Consider the following 19159-nt stretch of genomic DNA (forward strand, 5'->3'; position numbering starts at 1 on the left):
AGGTCTGCTCCATGTTTTCAAAAGGCATAAGGGAAATTAACAAACCATATGCATTAATCACACAGATGTGTTGTATGCATTAACTTTCGTGTATTAACTTTACACTAATACCAGTAACACCTGACCAAAGTATACCTGCTGTGGCACTCATACAAAAATAGAAGTGATTAAGATGTTGGCCTGTGTATTGATTTGCCGACTGATGGTGGCGGAGGAACTCTCCCCATACGTTTACCCCATGAATTACTCAACCGTAGAACGCAGCACTGGGTGGGGTAATGTCCATCTGCCCCCGAGAAAAAAGTAATCCCTGCTGCGATCAGGAGCGCAGTCACTTTCCTCTTGGATTAGCACGTAGTTCGACTGGAGGTAGTGGCTGAGAGAGTTAGTATGCGAGAACAATTTGAATAAATGGAGTCTTTTAAAAGGAAATTATATCAGCGCTTGCTGTTTTTTGCGTTTTTTCTTCCAATCTCAGGTAAGAAAGTTCATATTTTGTTTGAGTTTATTTCAAATTGAAATTATAGCGACTGGTTTAGTGGTGGGAAAATGCCGAACTGGACATTGGAAGTGTGTCCATACTCATAACGTTACTACTATTCTAATAGGGGTTGCTATTTACACTGATAAAGAAGAAGTTCGTTGAAGTGTTCTGTACTAACGAATATTCAACATTGAAGAGTTTAGCCTTAGTTGCGATTTCTATAGATGAATGGACGCACTGCCACTGCACGGAGTTTAGGGGGCAATGAAATGGCCACGCTGACCACTGACTGCTTCGACTATTGCACGATGTAGGCTACACATTTAGATAAACACAGAACCTATAAACGTTTATGCTTGGTTTTTGCTTGTATCTCGAGTTACATGATAACACAGACGTTCTGCATGAAATTGTGTACGTGCAGCACAACACAGCAATCCGATAGATACACGTGGATTGTACAACATCGTCAGCCCTGGTTTGAGATATTGATAAACGCAAAAAACATATAGGTTTGCCATGTTATGTTCATTCAGTACATACAAATTAATTATTATATCAATAGAAAAACTGGCTACCGATTTTATTTTTCATAAATAATCCACTTTGACGTTTGATGCAGACAATTAACATAGGCAATTAACAATTAATAGAATGTTGTGTAAATTAGGACATTAGACGTGTGAAGCAATCACATTTGATTTGGAAAATTTATAAAGGCTTTTGCTTTCTGTCTGGATTGTTACTTGTTTACAGCTGGCGGTCTTATCATTGAAAGGAGAGCTACTTATGAATTTCATGCTGGGGAGTGCAATAAAACATTTGTGACTGAATGGAGCCATGGAATCAGTGACTTCACAGCTTTATGAGACACGAGTAATAGGATTCAATTGGAGCAGAAAGAAATTAAATAGGAGTGACCTGCTGTTGGATGGGCTCCAAGCCCCTGCCTGTAGGCACTATGGTGTTAACATGCTTTCAAGTGTAGATCCTACCAATGCAATATGCCTGTGGACAAAGTAGAATAGTTGTAGGTCCTGGCCTAGTATTGTCGCTAATTTCATCACATTACGTCTCTCCACTCCAGCCAGGCACTGACTCTGTTCTCTTCTCTTCCCCACAGGTGTATTGTGTTTTAAGTGAGTTTATTTTTTATCAAAGAGCCCCACGATGTTACTGTCATGCGGAAGGATCCCATTATATTGGACTGTCAGGCGCACGGAGAGTCGCCTATTGCCATCAGGTGGCTTAAAAATGGAGTAAAAGTTGCAGAGAATGACCGCGTCTACATTCTCTCCAACGGCTCACTTTCTATTTCGGAGGTGGAGAGCAGGAGAGGAGACAAATCAGATGAAGGGTTTTACCAGTGCCTCGCTCAGAACAAGTATGGAGCCATCCTGAGCCAGAAAGTCTGTCTTACAATTGCGAGTAAGTATCATACTGGAGATGTGTATAAGCATCACATGGAATAATGGAGAGGTTATGCAGGGCCTCCAACCTTTGGGCCACAGAAGATGTACATAATTGGTCATGTTTGTACCTGGTCATGAGAACTTCATAAACACAGTAGAAAAATAGACAACAGTTTACATTGGATGTACATTGTACACTTACGTACTTACGATAAGTAACATAAACCGTCCACATTCTCTTTCGAATCTCTTAGTTACTGTGTAGTTACTTATAATTACAATTTCATGTAACTGCATGGGATCTGTGTGACTTATTTTAATGTGTTTAATGCTTTGAAAGGTTAACCAAGCCTTAGTCTGAGGATGTTATGTCATAACATGTCATAATAACATTTACTTGATGAACAATGGAACTCCTGGGTCACAATTGTGTTTTCATCTTAAAAGCATGGTAATTATATCCACTTTAGAAGTGAGCTTAGTACAAGCCCCACACTATCAGCACAAGTTCTTAACTTCTTAGCAGGTATACAACTGAACAAAAGGTTTCATGTACACTCTTAGAAAAAAGGGTTCCAAAAGGGTTCTTCTGCTGTGCCCATAGGAGAACCCATTTGGGTTCCATGTAGAACCCTCTGTGGAAAGTGTTTTATATATGGAATCCAAAAGGATCTACCTGGAAACAAAAAAGTTTATTCAAAGTGTTCTCCTATGGGGACAGCTGAACAAAGCTTTTAGGTTCTAGATAGCACCTTATTTTCTAAGAGTGTAGAGCAACAATCACTGTGTTGAAATGATGATTTAACAGAGTGAGAGATCTTGCTTGTAGTTATCTTCTAAAATGTTTAAATCTGACATAGTCATTGGGGAGTAGATGGAGACTTTACACTCTTAACAGGCATAAAATAGGCTTTTCCCATTCCCAGGAAAAAGGGGTCTTTCTCTCATCACCAGCAGGGCGCTATAATTTTCTATGTAGTCTGGTGCGTCTAATCTCTCTTCTTTCTTCGCCAGTGTAATGCCCAAGGTTGCGTTTTGGGCATTCCGGTTATCTAATCCACCTAATAGCTGAGGAAGGGAAGGCATTTGAGGCTTCAGTGGTGGCAATGGGGGGAAGGGGGGTACAGCCTTCAAAGTTCGAGGCCTGAAGCCGAAAAGATACTCTGAGTGGAGGATAATATGTCCATTGGTGTGCAAATGAGGGAGCTGCAGGTTTGAAAGGTTAGGAGCTGTCCAGGATGCCGGTTACACCAGTGTTAAAGAGCAGATGACCCCTATTCACTGGACTGGGCTTTCATGTCGTTGCTCCATGATCACTGGGAATTGTTCTTTTGGAATGCTTTTTTTCTCCCAGTAGCATGTATATGAGCCTGCTGCCTATTCTTTTAAAGGGCTAGTGGAGCAGCTTTATCCAGAGCTGCTCTTTAGGGACCCTGTTCCCTGGTGTCACCACCCCCCAGGCCATGTTTCTTGCTGTGCTTCTTTTGCACAAAAGAATTTGCTTTTTTCCCCCCTCCCTAGTATTCGCTTTCACAGGGAAACCTGAGCTTTTATGTGGCACTTAAGACATACACTCGTCCAAGAATATTGTGATGGTTACTAATTCTAATTGTACATGGAAAAGTTAAGTCCTGATCCATGTAAAATTGGGCAGGATTGTTGTGAAATTATTTAGTTGTTAAAATGTTAAAATTATTTACCGCTGTGAGGTCATGGTTCCTGAAGAGCCCACTGGTTGGAATACTGTTCTTTAGGAGCACATCTCCTGTCTGATATGATCCTGACAATCCACTGACAAGTAGATGTTGAGAGACAGGAATGTGTCAGTCCTGGTTCAGTTCCCTAAGCTGAATTCTACTGAAGACCTCTAAAACAAACAGACACCATTGATAAAATGTTTCCTTTCCAGATAGGCCTAGATTTATATGTAAAAGAGAAAAGGTTACTATTTTGGGGCCTTTACAAGCACTTTTTAAATTACTCTCAGGGTAATCTCTTGTGGACAGATCTACGTAAACATAACCGGTACCATAGCATCCTTTGGGAAGGAAGGTCCTCGTTCTGGTTCCGCTCCTCGTTCTAGCATCTCTTGATCCCTTCAGTTAACATGTATAGACCCAAAACTTAATTGAGCACCTGACCAATTACGCAAGACTTTTGTTCTGGGTTAATCGAGATTACTATCAGGACAATTGAATGCAATACAACCTCAATCTTTTTTTGTTTTGGAAGATGCCACACAAACTTGTAGATGCTACACCAATAAAATACAGAGTTAATGAGTCTTGATTTGCAGGAGGTACATGAAAACAGTGACTGCCTTAAAGCCACTAAAACGACTCTGACCCTCTCACATGCTATACAGCGAGTTTCAGTCCGCTATTACAGTGGCCTGTGTCCTTACCGTGATTTTTACAGGACGCTATGTGTTTGTAGTTTTATTAATTGAGAGGGTTTGCTCTTTTATATTATGAACTTAAGAGGTGGTAAAGGCTGCCAGGGGAGTTTATAGGCTTGTTTTAAAGGGACACTTAGACCTGCTTGACGGTCTATCTGGAAGCTCATAAAATTTGCACGTACCTGAGAAATGCTCAGTGGTAGAAAACAAAGGTGGCAGTGGGGGTTGTCGAGAATCACACACACACATACAGTACACACACACACAATTTTGAATTTGCCGTTCCCTCATACCACAGCCTTTCCTTGAGTGTCTAAATGGCCAAGCTTTATTGCATGGCCAGCCAGTGAGGCAGAGGCTAGTGGTCTCCTCACTATGGTTTTCGGCTCTGCTACTCTGAAGATTTAATGAAAAGCTTTTCACTCTGGCATTCTTTGTCCACCTTGCCCCCTGACTAAAATTAGTTATTTGGGGGGCATTTGTTTGTCCAGAGATCAATGGTTAGGGCAGCTGGGCCTATTCACTTCCGGAAGGGTAATTATGAGAATGGCACTGCAGAGTTTTATTAAACTTTTTACATTTTGATTTTGTTTTTGGAAATCTAAAATCAAATGTGATTATCCTAACTTCAATGATGCTTTTTCAATCAATTATTTTTAAGTTGATAAAGTGACATTTGGTAAATTGTATGACTTTCTGACATGGCCTATTTGTTTTTTATCCTTAGGTCTTAAGATGCTTTTTATTGATGTTACTGTGCCCTAGGTGGCGTTTATGACGCCCCTGTTTGCATTGAAAAAACACTCCTCATTGAATGCTGTGAAAAGATTTCAGAGTGAGCGTTACTGTGGCTCTGGGCTTTTCATGTGTTGCATCCTTCACCAGGAAGATTGATAGTACAACATGTGGGGACCTTTTGTATCTTCTGCCCAGAGGCTCTTCTCACCTCTGGCCTTAATAGATATCCCTCATTATCAGTCATGCTGCCAAGTCCTTTCTGACTCTGGCCTTTAGAAAGACTGTGGCATTATTTAACAAAAAATAACACAAAATTCGGTTCATTGTTTTATGTTATAAATGTGGGAAGACCATCCCTAACACCATCTTAGGCTAGTTCTGGTTTCAGATCTGGTTTCTACTCTTTCAAAATCCCTTTGTCCTCGGAGCAGATGCGCCCACTTTGAAGCCGGGACTTCCTTTTTTACCTGGTATTTTTCTGAACAAGTAAATGTTACAGTGTTGAGTCAGAGATAATGATTTAAGTCAACCATTACAGGCAGGAAATGGAGGGTTTGAGAAACGTTAAATGTCAGTTGCCCTGAGGGAAACGATGAGAGGGGATTGTGTCTTGATGAACGGCCATGTGACTTGGTAGCTAACCACGTGAGTGCTGTCAATAGGCCTCCTCAGATTGATGGGGTTCTCCGTAGAGACAGTCTCATGAGTATGATCCCTCCAGGCATCCTAAACCATGTTTCCAGAGGTTCACAGGGCATTACGCAATACACAGACATTGTAAAACCATATCCATGTCCTTGCCCATATCCTTATCCAGCCTTCGCTATGTTTTTGCTGGTGACCAGCTTTACCTGTATTTTTGCTGGTGACCAGCCTTCTGTGTTTTGGACACTGGTAACCTGCATAAGTTGGTCACCAGCAGAACCAGCATCAAGTCATATTATGCTGGCTTGCAAAGTGATGTTTCATTCCTAATGGAATCCAGCCAGAGTGGGGATAGCCAACAATTGGAACTTTTCTTCACCCACAATATGCATTCAGAATAACTGCCAAGGTTAGAAATAAGAAGAAATGAGACTACCCAAATAATAAACTGGGACAACCATTTCAGTAATAAGTGCAATAAATCCAACTAACTGATTGGATTAATTTTGAAAAATGTATGTTATTTATCTTTGTGTAGCATAAGATTAAATTAATCAATCAATGTACATGCAAAAAAACACAACAAACAATTCTAAAAATCACCTGCAATAGAGCATGCTGGGAAATATGATAATGATGGGCGTGGTCAGACCAGCTTGACCAGCTAAAACCAGCTTGGTCACCAATATACTAGCAACACCAACATAAGCTGGTATGTGTCCAAAACACAGTGAAGGCTGGTCACCAGCAAAACCAGCTAGACCATGCTGGCCAACCAGCTAGAACATGCTGGTCAAACCAGCTTGACCAACATCTGACCAGCATGGACCAGCTTGAAATGTATGCTGGTCTATGCCGTTTTTTTCAGGCGTTTTTTTCAGCAGGGATTTGGGACCATTTTTGACTACCCTGATAAATGCAAGGATGTAGTGCAAAGACACTTGGCCTCTGGAGTAAGCATACAGAATACAGGTTTTAAAAAACGGAGTACATGGTTGTAAGGATTCCTAATGCTGAACAGTTTACTAACTTCATATTGTGGTCCACAATAAAGCACCCAAATGACTATTCCACAGCAGACTTTGTGACTCCAACAAAATGGTTGTTTGACCCCACCAGCTCTCTCCGTGTGTGACCACAGCCCCAGTGTTTATTTTGGTTGCTAAGGAATGTATAAGACCTGCAAAGGCTTGGCAGCATTAGGACCACAATAAAGGAAAAGCAAACCTAAAGGCACAGTAATGGATTGAAGTGAATGTTTGAAATAATTATTTAAGAGAAATAAGTCTTTGAGCCTGGCTTTGTTTTTTGCTCATCAGCATCTGTGGGACAGGAATGGTTTCCATGGTTTCCTTGGACTGAAGTTCCAGAGGTCCAAGGTTTCTTTAGATTGCCCAATAGATGTTAGGTACTGAGAGTACTCACGATTTAAATCCTCCCTGCAATAATGATAGACATTCCTTCTCATTTATCAATTACTTCAACAGTCCCCTATCAGTGTCGACCCAAACTACAGGTATGTCTACCCAAAAAATGTGTTATGCTTTCAAGATCTACTCCATTGGCATCATCTCCTATTGGATTTTGAGCACAAAGCCTTATTTTGTGGTGACTTGTTTTCATTTTAGAGAAACAAAGCATGACACGATAATTGATTCAGAGGGGTTGGGTTAAATGCGGAAGACACATTTCTGTTGAATGCATTCAGTTGTACAACTGACTAGGTATCCCACTTTCCCCTTAATTAAGTAGAAGACTGTACTGATTTGAAATTGACTGTTTAAAACCAGCACTCTGATGAAGAGATTAGACACAATGAAAACACTGTCTCTGGTGGGTGAAGGGCTGATGTTGAATGATTGGAGAACTTTGACACCAGATAAGAGATGGGAGGAGGGGGCAAGTGTCCCTGTCCTAACCCCACTCCCCTACTAACCAGGGGACTGAGAGGTCACAGTGCTCATGGGATATCTGCTTTGTTTGGCCTGGGCCAATGACCATTGGGCTGTTCTGCAGGCTCTATGGAGCTATCTCCAGTAGCCTGCTTCCTGGTCCAGCCCAGCTCGCCCGGCCAATGATTGATTTGTGGAGCTTTTCAGCATTGCATTCTTCCCCTCAGTTGCCAGGCTGAGCATTCTTTTTCAGGAACCCTTATTATTTATTAAAGGGGGAAAAGACAAACGTGGTGTGGGATCATTGCACATTATGAAGGAACTCATCACTCAAGAGTTTCTTGGGTTCTGTTCCATTGGAGGCATTTAATTTGAAACTCATTAAATAGCCTCCTTTAAAGCAACACAAGGAAACAAAGCAAAGGATCGATTTGTCAACAAGCTCCTTTTGTTTCCACTCAGAGTTAAGGTTAGGAGGGAGAGAGAGTAGCCTGAGCTATTCTTGTTACATAGTGTGGAATACCTAGAACTCATTCTGATGTGTGACACATTCCAATGTACAGAAAAGACCCAAGCACTACGTGACTCAGTCCCTCTTGACAGAAAGAGAGAGACCTGGGTGTTCCTCTTATCTTTATTTTCTGGGATTCTCAGTTCTCTGCCACCTTTTGACCTTTCATAAAATGTGGGCAGCAAACCAAGGCAGTGTCCATTTACATGAAACCTCAACAGTTTGATATTTACTGCTTGCTTCCTAAACTGTTTCCTCTCAATCTAAGCATTAGGCCATTCATGTGTCATTTGCATATGAAGTCAGGAAAGGTCATCCTCCCATGCTGAACCCTTCACTGCCCAGCTCTGTCCACAGCCCACAACACAGATCTGCTGTCCCTCATTTGAATGAATTGCACAAATCAATATCACCATGTCAAACATTTGTCAGATCATAGTAATTATCACGGAATAGAATGTTTCTAGAAATTGGTTGAAATGAAAACCAAATTCTTAACAGCTTTAGTTGTGTTATGGCTCTTGATGAGCACTCTGACAGGTCTGATGACGTTGAATGCTAAAGTGGTTAAATATTCTATTGCGTTGAGTATAGAACTGTTCAGAACTGTCAATATTTGGACCTTGAGGTCGAGGCCAAGGATTTTGTTGAAGTCATAAATAGCTGTTCGCTTCTTCCTCTCTCTTGTAATGCTGTCCAAAGAAATCATCCTTCAGTCCTACTGTTTAACACTTACAGTAATGCTATTAGTTCTGTCACTTATGACTCATAAGGGTGGGAGGAATCAATACTACTTTATACTTTCACTGGATATGAGTAGGGCCCAGAGGGTTTCCTGACCACATGACCTGACCAGGACCAACTCCAGTCCCCCAGGTCATCTGCAGGATTAGTACCAGTGTTTCCATTCAATTGCTCTGCAGATCGCTTTAGACAAAGCTGCCAGAGCAGATCCCCCGACCAGCCACTCTGGATCTGGCCTCAGTGCTCATCCACCTTGTTCCAATCAGGAGCGAGGAGAAGCCACACACGTAGCCAGGGCCTTGAAGTAGATAGAAAGCTCCAGTTATGTCCCCTGCTTGACCACTTACTGTGTTTGTCTACTGCTAGGAACCGAGAGGCCTGGAGGAAATTAGTGCTGCAGAGCTCAGAGCAGAGCTCAGAGCAGAGCTCAGCAGCAGCCATTGACCTGTCGACAGACGCCCTGGCTAAACTCTGAGCTCCTCTGCCCCTCCAAAAAAAAAAAAAAAAAACGTAGGAATGTTTCTGAGTTACAGCTCAGAGAACAACAAAGTAAACCCCTGACCACAGAGGGATGTATCTGAACGCACACGTATACTGACTGCGCACTTTAAACATTTGCTTTATGGTTTGCTTTACTGTGAAGATATTCTTTGCTTTTTATTATTAGTGGATTATTCATGCTCCTTGGGCATGCTCAGTGGCTGTGTTGAACATGTCCATAACAAAACCTCTCAATACAGCACGTATAGAACACATTCTTCGCACCTCATTACGAGTATTGTTTTAACCTACATAGTAGTGAGATAGAATTTGTGCCTGCAGTGTGATCCTTCAAGCTATAGTAATTAGGAGAGCATATAACTGCTCTGAATATTGGATTCCCATTTGTTAAAGAGCATGTCCTCGGGTAGGGTGGGATGGACAGATTTGGGTTGATTGAGCACCCCTGTACTGTGGAGAGACCAGGGGGAAGGGGGACAGAGCTGGCCCCTGAAGTTTCTAAGGGAACCTTTGTCCGGGTTTGACCTGTCCACTGACCTGTTGTTTACTGAGCTTCTGGCTTCAGCAGGCCTCTCGAAAACAAAGAGATTGGCCAGCTGGGAGGCAGGGCACGGAATAATTCTATAGTTTAGTTCGGACATTGGTGAAGGTGTTTTCAGTGGTCACTCACTGATTTTTTTTGTTGCTGTCAAACTTGTTTCTGTTTCTTAGGTTAAGGGTGCAAAGTCTGCATGCTGCAAAACCTTAGAGGAGGTTTAAATGGTCATTACTAATAATGGAACACCCATCATTATGTTTTGTGTTAGAGATTTGATTAATTGTGAATCCCCACTTTGTTCATGATCAATAGTAACAGATTGTTTTTGCTACTCGGCACCAGAATCCACCAACATCGCCCATCTGCACAGTGACTAAATGAAGAAAAGCATTATGCAAAGCGTTGTTCTACTGTGCCAGTATGGGATGGCAGTGGACAGGGTTTAAGAGAAAGAGCATGTTAGCGGGGGCATTTCATATCTGTAGGAAGGCAGAGTACCCTCCCAGTTTTAGGAGGCTCTGAGTGATTGATTGGCAGTTTGCAGAGAGCCAGCAGGGGAGCGTTAGCATTGCAGCAGTGCTGGGGTGGCCTTGCAGGGCTCTGCCTTGATGGGCGGTGTGCTAGACAAGATTTGTGGAGGTTGGAGGTCAGAGGTGGGGTCACTGCAAGGGGCAGATGGCCAGATCCTTTTTTTTGTGCCGCTTGGCGCAAGCATTCACCCCATCATTAGAAACATCTGGGCAAAACATCCAGGTAAACAATAAATTATTTAACATTTAAGCTAGGTGGGTTTGGTAGTTATATATTCTCCAGGTGGTTGAATGAAATCATTAAGTAACAGAAACACATTGTGAAAGGTGGAGAATAGTCAAGTCACCTTTTCATTTATGGAGGCCTTGCTCAATAACTGGACACCCAAGGCTCCAGGGGAGAGGTGCATATGATGAGCATTTGTGTGTTTAATGTGTTTCAAAAGTAATCTGGAAGGTGACTGGAAGAAGTAAATGGTAAATGGGCACACAGAGATAGTTGAAGGTATAATCTAGTCATTGTAGTGTGAGCCTCATCTGCTTTAATATTTCATTTAGGAGCATTAGGTGCTGCCTCTGGCGACCATCATCACTTTAAGGAGATGGTCAATCGCATATTTTGAGCAGCCATGGCAGTGACCACAGCTCGACAAGCCCTAGCAGAATAGATTTTAGACTGAGGCTTAGTACGCAATCAATAATCAATACGGATCTCTCTGTTTGTCAATCGAGCATTTTTTGACTGTTCACAGAGACAGAGTATCTGGGAAGCTCAAGCCCCCAGGCCCCGGGCTACTGGGATGGATGCCTCAATGTTGCATTGCTGCTGTTGGGCAACACTTAGGAATGAGTTTGATGTTGATTAGAGATCCACATTCTGTTCCTCCGTGGGAGCGTGTTGCTGAGGGATGGGACCCTGTATTCGGTCAATGATGCTCCCAATCCAATGCCTGCCTGCACTTCGACCCACAGCAAATATTCTTCTGCAGAAGGCTGCACTGGGCCTGATGCACAAGAGGCCTTATAGCTCAGAACTAATTCAATTAAAAATGCCCAAAGCAAAGTGGCCAGGGGCTCAGTGAAAGGATCAGTCTCCTTGTCTTCAAAATAACTTTACACAAAGAAATGGGCCTCTACAGCAACTGGTGAGACACAACCCATTAGAGAAGTTGGCATTCCATTTGAAAGTCCACAATCTAATACTAGAAGTAAAGCGATCTGCAAATAAAAGTTCAAAGCAAAGTGGCGCAGCTCTGTAAAACTGGTCAGGGTAGACAATGTAGGTTATGGATCCTAAATGAATTGGGTTCATTCTGGCTTTGCTCATGAACTGTACATGCTCTGCCCGTGCGGCCAGTGGAAAAAACGAGGATGTCTTTACCTTGAAATGGCAGAGGGTCAGCTGCGTTTAGGAGGGACAGAATTCCCCTTGCCGCCTTCCTGAAGACGACACAGAGTAGTTGTCAGAGTGCAGTGCGCTGATCAGGATTCACACAGCCCAGTCTGGCAGTTAGGGCTTTCCCACTGTTCAGCACCACGACACCTGGAAACCCAGGTTACGTCCAGCTATCCATATCGGCCGTTATAGAGGCCAGGACACAACCCAGTGTGTTTATGATGGGGTGGAGTTTACCTTTAGGCAAGGTTTCTCGAGAGCAGTGCTTGAGATTTACGTTGCTTTTAAGTAGTACTCTGAGAAAGGTTTGTTAAGGATACAGCTAGAAGTGTACCACCTGTGCTGTGTGCTGATTGCCAGTGAAATTTGATGAGTGGTAATAGTTCAATTATTCAGACTTAAGGTGTAAGAATATGTTGATTGGGGTCCTCTCTGATGTCAGTGGCAGCAGCTGTTCAATCAGAAATGATAAACCTTGCACCTAGTGAGGATTTGCGTCGCTTTAAATCTGAGCTCCTTGTAATCTTTGCACGGCTCCTCGTATGTTTTCTTCATCTGTTGCCCCCCCCTGTATTTTCTCCCCTGGCAAGCCTGCTGTGTTTGATGTGCGTTCAAGGCTTTTTGTGTGCAGAATGTAGAGAAGAGGGGTCATTTCTGTGATAAAGTTAGTGGGGGAGCCTCCGAAGGTAAACACTGGGGAGAGTATATCATTGTTTCCCTGGGCTAGCGAGATAACTGAGCCTAGGGAGGGGGGAGAGAGTTGGATAGAGAGAGAGCCCAGGAGAGGTACTCTGATGCCCCTCTCCCCTCCCCTCAGACTGCCTCTTCATCTGTGAGTGCTGATAGCTCCTCGCCCCTGCAGCACAAACAGCATCGGATGTGTGCAGAGGTCAAAGAGCAGTGCAGTCTGTTTGTTAATCCATTACTTAAGTGGTGCGCATTGCATTCTGAACATGCAGCTGTTTTGAATCTGAAGACACATGTCACATGTATCTTTGAATTATCTGATTCCTTTTTCTCTGAGTAGTAAATGGGTGAAGAGGATTTTGTTTTGTCGTACTTGTTTTGGGTATTTCTGATGTAGTCTTCTTTATATTGTCCTTCACTGATGTAGCCTAGTCCGTTGGTTGCACTGGGTCCCAGTTGTGCCAGGAGTGGTTTGATTTGTTTGTTTATTGTTTATTGTTTATGATAATTAAGTTGATGTTATCCAGCGCTGGGGCTTTTTGGTAAAGATTTTATTTATCTCAGTCCTTCCAAAAATGTGATTTAAATTGAGGTCTGTAACAAGAGCAGCAGTACCATCATTTATTTTAAAGTAACTGTCCAGTGTTTCCAGATTTCTATGAAATAAGACGTATTATTAATTACAATATGAGTGAAATAGTTTTCTTTCCAAAAATTGTAATTAAGTGTGTTACAATGCAGCTTTTCTGTGTTGGAATGGTGTGGGCATGGGACACACTCTTCACGCCACTTCGATACAAAGTGATTTTTGTAGCAGGTTTGGAGAGCATTTTCACTAACCCTAACATTAACCCTTTTCCTAACCTTAACCTCAGTCTCCTAATTGGCTATGTAAATTCTCCTAATCTGCTGCGTAAATGCTCCTAACCTGCTATGAAAAAGTCACTTCGGTATTGAAGTGGCATGAAAAGAGTGTTTCCAGTGTGGGCGTACCCCAACAACAGAGTAGACTGCTGATTGGCCATCTCATCGTCCTCAGGAGGATGACATCATACTCCATGAGGAAATAGCAAGCATTTTTGAAACGGTCTGTTTGAGATACAAATTTGATGTGAGGTTTTTTAAGTGTTTTTTTCTCCAATTTATGCTTTGGCCACAAATATGAGTATAGGATCGTGAGTCAACACCATTATTTGGGTATAAGTTAACATATTATTAACTTTTAAAAGTAATATTTTCACTGGACAGTACCTTTAACAAACTATTGACCTGAGGCTTCTTTAGTTGAGAAGGGGGATGGGAGTGGATAGCAGTGGATAACCTTAATGGCTTTTGGGTTTTTCTATTTCTTAGTGACTGAAAAGGGAGGGAAGCATAATGTTCTAGATTATTTTGTGTTACTTTTTTGAAACGATGAACAATCTATTCTAGACATTGAACTACTTGCAACATCATTCTTAACGGTGGATAAGGTTTAGGTGAACTCAGTAATGGGACACACATGAAGTTTGTCATGGAGTTTAGTTTCCATACAGTTCAGGTGGTGTCTGACAACCAATCCGTTTCAGGGAAACCCAATCCAAGCAGGATGTTGCCGGACCTCTCCACCAATCATCACCGTCCGGCTGCACTCAGCAGGGCAACACTTTTAGATATATCTGTCATCAGGGGTCCTCTTTATCTCAGGGGGATTAAAGTATAAAATCAGTGGCAAATAATATGTTGGTAACACTTGACTTAAAGGAAACAGTTATAATGATGTATTAATTGCTATAAGCATATGAGACGTATTATATATGTTGTCTCTCTAGGAATAGACCTAGAGGTAGGCCTAATTAGGAAATAGATGCTGTGAAGAGGTAGCACTTTTCCCAAAAGGACTGTGTGTCTGTGAGGGTTGGTTACATGTGATGTTGTCCTTTAATGCTACTGTTAGCAAAGAGCAGTCCCTTTAGGTTCCCACTGGCTGGTCATTCATTGGGCCTGTCAAAGACCTCACTTTCAGTATCATCTTTCACTGACTGATCTTCCCAAACTCTGCTGCTCAATGATCTCAAACAAAATGGATCAAGCTTCCCCTCCTCCTCCACATGGCCTCATCACCAGCTGTGGGCTTAATGACTCTGTGTTCAAATATAAAGATTTTTACAGCAAGCGTATGAGGAATTTTATTTCAGTTGAAGTATTATCAGTAGTCATTAGGTGGGCCACTAAATTTTGTGTGCATGGCACACATTTTACTGATTGACCTCTGCTCATGTGTGTGGATGTGCATAGTAGAGGAGCTAATTAATAAGATGGGCCTAGCAGAGATTTCCTCTGCTCTCTGATCTCCTCAGGGTTTAATGTGCTCCAGCCAGGATGAGCTGACAGGTACCTGTACCATGCTGGTTTGTTTAGGGTAGTTAGGGCCTCGGGAACCCCGTCTGATATCCGATGTCTGGTGCTTGTATAACACCTAATTTGAGGGAGAACTGGAGCTTATGCATTTTCAAAGAGAAGGTGAGAGACAGGGCAATGTTTTGTAAGGAGAAAAAAAACAACAGCTGATTTCAATAGTGGACTAACCAATATATCAGGGCAAAGGGTCTTCCTGTGACTGTCTTGATTAGACGGCAATGCATCAACACATGAACTCTGTCTAGGCTGTAAGGAGAGGAGGTCAGGGAGAGAATTTGTCTTGGAGGGGTAAGGTTGGATGGATTGTGGGGCTCTTCAGATCTTGCTGTCAACAGCCTTTATGATTATTCTTGGCAAATGTTCAATCTCAGTGCTAATGTACAGCATTTAGGTTGATTTTAATAGGATATAGCTTTATTGTTGGGACATGGCAGCTCCTTGGCAAGTAGTTTCATGCACAATTATATGAATAAAGGGGATGGCAGTTGGGGTAGTGATCATTTCGGTATAATTGTGCACATAGATTTTCCTATTTTCACTGAAAATTCTAAGAATGAGGTTCAGCTTCACAGCACTACAGTCTCACTATCAGGCAGATACTGAAGTGGGTTGGCCTTTGCTGGGTATGGGCTTTAGTGAGATGGTAACCTGAAAGTGAAATAATGTATATTTATAAGATATGCCTGGCAGCTCAATATATTCCCTTATTTCCATAAATGTCATTGATTTCCATTTTAACTGAACAGTGCCCTTAAGTCCTAAGATACAGAGGCTTAGTTGATAGATAGAAAGACATGTAACCTTATCCACCAAGATGAGCTGCCGAGCAAGAGAGGATATTGGGCCATGAACATAATTTTTTTTGATGATTGGTCTTATAGATCCGAATGGGGGAAAATACAATACTAGAAAAACATAATTTCACAGTTCTTGCTTTCTAATGGCTGCATTGCTAGTAATCATATCTTTGCAAACATGCATTGTACATTAGAGAATGTGTCTACTGTTGTAGTACACAGTGTCTCACCATTTCTTGTTTTGTTCTGTAGGTATCTCCCCCTTTACAAATCAGCCAACTTCCATTGTGGTGACAGAAGGATCAGTCGCCCGTTTCACCTGCAAAGTTACTGCAAGCCCTCCACCCATCATCACCTGGGAGTTCAATCGGGTCACGTTACCACTGACAACTAAAAGGTATGCATTCTCATTATTTCATTATCATGCCATGTCATTAACTTTAGATGGCGTTTGAGATTATTGTAGAAGTCTATTATGATTCTAAACTGTACATGTCAGAGTGATAGAAATATCAGAGCTGTGTGCTCTAATATCTATGATGTCAGTTGTATTGATTGTCTTTGTGTTCTTGTTTCTCCCAGAATCACAGTCCTGCCCAGCGGCGTTTTGCAGATRRARGGGGTGGAAAAAGGGGATGCTGGGAACTATCGRTGTGTGGCGACCAACATCGCCAACCGTCGCCGGAGTACAGAYGCAACCCTCACTGTCACTCCAGGTGGGAGATAGTGGAGAATTAGCACTCTTTTCAGATTTAAACATAATATATTRACAAGCATTGCATCAAACATTATAAGCCCAATAAAAGCCAAGTTATATTTATGTTGAGTAGTGAAGTGGGCACCCTGGTCAAATCCTGTCTCCCCTCCACAGCTCCAAGCCCCAAACTGCCTCAGAGGCCTCGTATCATCGCCGGGCCCCAGAATGCCACTGTGTCCCTGCACCAAAGTGCCATCCTGGAATGCATGGCTACAGGGAACCCCCGACCCCTCATCTCCTGGAGCCGAGCCGACAGCAAGTCCATTGACGTGTTCAACACCAAGGTGCTGGGCAATGGCAACCTCATCATCTCTGACATCAAACCCCAACACGGAGGAGTGTACATGTGCAGAGCCACTACCCCTGGCACGCGTAACTATACCATCGCCACAGCCAACATCACTGTGCTAGGTAAACACATGTTAGTCGTCTGTGTAGAGCTCCTATAAGTGTCAGTTGTTATTACAGACATCATTGTTGGTGTTTGTTACATCTATGACATTTCCCTTATCCAGCGCCTCCGACCTTGGTGGAGTGGCCGGAGAGCCTGACCCGTCCGCGTGCGGGCACGGCCCGCTTTGTGTGCCAGGCTGAGGGTGTTCCCCTGCCCCACATCACTTGGCTGAAGAACGGAGAGAAGGTCCACTCCAACGGACGCATCAAGATGTACAACAGGTCTGAGCTCTAACACCAGATCGACTGTAGCTAATAACTCTCTGCTCCTGTTTGTCTCCCTCTCAATTCTTAATTTCTATGATCATCCCATTGTTTTATAAATCCCTGCCTCCTAACCACCAACCATATTGTATGTTCTGCTGTATGTTAATTGAATCCCTAATTCCTTTACCCCACAGGTAGTTGTCTTTGTTGATAGTTGCCCTTTCCCACAGAAGAAAGGAAGCTGAATCATTTACAAAGTGCTAATGGCATTTCAGTGGATTTCCCACTAATTTGCTTCCTCTGCTACTACCACTGCCTTGGCTTGTTAACGGTTTCTGATTTGAAAGAGAATGATAGAGCTGGTAAGCAACGGGTTAAGTATTGGTCGGTGAAGCTGGAGGAGGGACAGAAGTCTAATATGGCCATGTGTGTTTTGTCCCACAGTAAACTGGTGATCAACCAGATCATCCCTGAGGATGATGCCATCTACCAGTGCCAGGTAGAGAATGAGCAGGGCTCTGTGCTGTCCATGGCCCGGCTCATAGTGGTGATGTCAGAGGACAGGCCCAGCGCGCCCAGGAACATCCGGGCTGACACTGTATCCAGCTCCGCCATCTTGCTGGCCTGGGAGAGACCACTGTACAACTCAGACAAAGTGATCGCCTACTCTGTGCACTACATGAAGGCTGAAGGTGAGARATGATGGCCAATTCAGGGGGAGCCTCTTCTATGTCTTGTACCTTTTCAAGCAGAAACTCTTTTTGATGTTGGCAGGAAATAGTTAATGTCGTATGTATTAGGGCATTCCATATTAATGGCCTTGGTAGCCACAGGAGTTAACAGTTAACACTGTTTAGAGTCCTGAATGCTCCGCTTCCTCCTTGCCCCCAGAACGGAATGTGGGAGATTGACCATCTGTTGTTAATAGTTGGTTGCTGGGCAGAGGTCAAGGAAAACGATGATTACTGCACCGAAGAAAGAACAGCAGCTTACTCTGTACAAACAGGACTGGCCTTCCATAGGCGATCTCAAGCCCTGTGCATTGGTTTTAAAGGTGCAGGAATCCCCTACACTAGATGAGATGCTGGATAGACAGGAACCAATCACGAGAATACAAGGGCTGTACTGTAGTCACTAAACCCCAGTCATTGACTGCTGGACCTTTAGCTTTCCTGGGAACCTGTATTGTTGATGAAGAGGCACCAAGAGTCACATTCAAACAATGTAACAGTTCAGCACAAATGTTATCCAGTTCATTCAGGCACTGTTGTTCATCGCCGGCTATGGAATACCATTGTATAGGCCAAATGTACGAATTCCATGCAGCAAAAGAAACACCTGCTAGGCTGTGTAAGGATAAGGACGTTAACGGAAGTAAGTTAGAAAACCTGCCCCTTTCTCCTTAAATAACTGGCGTCTGTAAAGGATTTGGTGCACTTGATTAAGATTACGTGAAACATTCTGTCCGGTCTCAGAGAATCGCTGGCCGTTGAGATTGACAGGAGTGGTAGCACCYAKGKATTCTGCACCTGAGGTCTCAGACACAGAGCCTTGGCACTAAATGGAGGTTCTAATGAAAGAAGGAACTAATTAGTCTGTGTGTTGGAGTGTGCTAATCCAACAGAGGAGATTCTGTCAAGGCACTGGGACAGTGTGAGCTGGACTGGGAGGGAGGCTTTGTGTGTCTTTTCAGGGAGGTTTCCTGGGCCTTTCAGGCCCCCGGACAAGGCCTTTTCTGTTTACTCTCAAGGATCTTGTTTACCAGGTCAGAAATCAGGCTGGACGATTCAATATGTCCTGGCTACAAGTGAGTCTTTTGCGGGACCTTCCTAATCTGTGCTAATTAAACTGCTATTAGGCTCAGCCAGCAATGTGGGAAAACTGAATGCTGGTATTTGGCCCCAGCAATGTTGATGAAATTGTCTATAAAAGGGGAAGGAACCAGTTTGATTGAGTTGACACTTTTTGTATATTGTCCATACTGAATGGACCAGAAGCCCACCGTTAGAGACAGATGTACATCGTAACTTTGTAAGAATCAGGCGCATCAGACAAGGAGGTTCCTAATG

General features: G+C 43.0%; 1 protein-coding gene across 1 annotated transcript in view; it reads left to right on the forward strand.

Moving 5' to 3' along the window:
* The first annotated feature begins 315 nt into the window (after positions 1 to 315).
* Positions 316 to 19159, forward strand: part of LOC111969123 (protogenin A-like) — a 41118-nt gene continuing 22274 nt past the window's right edge. Inside the window, exons 1-7 of the mRNA XM_070445450.1 lie at positions 316 to 503; positions 1629 to 1912; positions 15926 to 16070; positions 16256 to 16389; positions 16545 to 16841; positions 16946 to 17105; positions 17535 to 17782. Coding sequence (XP_070301551.1) covers positions 412 to 503; positions 1629 to 1912; positions 15926 to 16070; positions 16256 to 16389; positions 16545 to 16841; positions 16946 to 17105; positions 17535 to 17782 — 1360 coding nt within the window. The 5' untranslated portion in view covers positions 316 to 411. The remainder of the gene's footprint in view (positions 504 to 1628; positions 1913 to 15925; positions 16071 to 16255; positions 16390 to 16544; positions 16842 to 16945; positions 17106 to 17534; positions 17783 to 19159) is intronic.

Source organism: Salvelinus sp. IW2-2015, linkage group LG10 (assembly GCF_002910315.2).
Source record: "Salvelinus sp. IW2-2015 linkage group LG10, ASM291031v2, whole genome shotgun sequence".
Lineage (NCBI taxonomy): Eukaryota > Metazoa > Chordata > Actinopteri > Salmoniformes > Salmonidae > Salvelinus > Salvelinus sp. IW2-2015.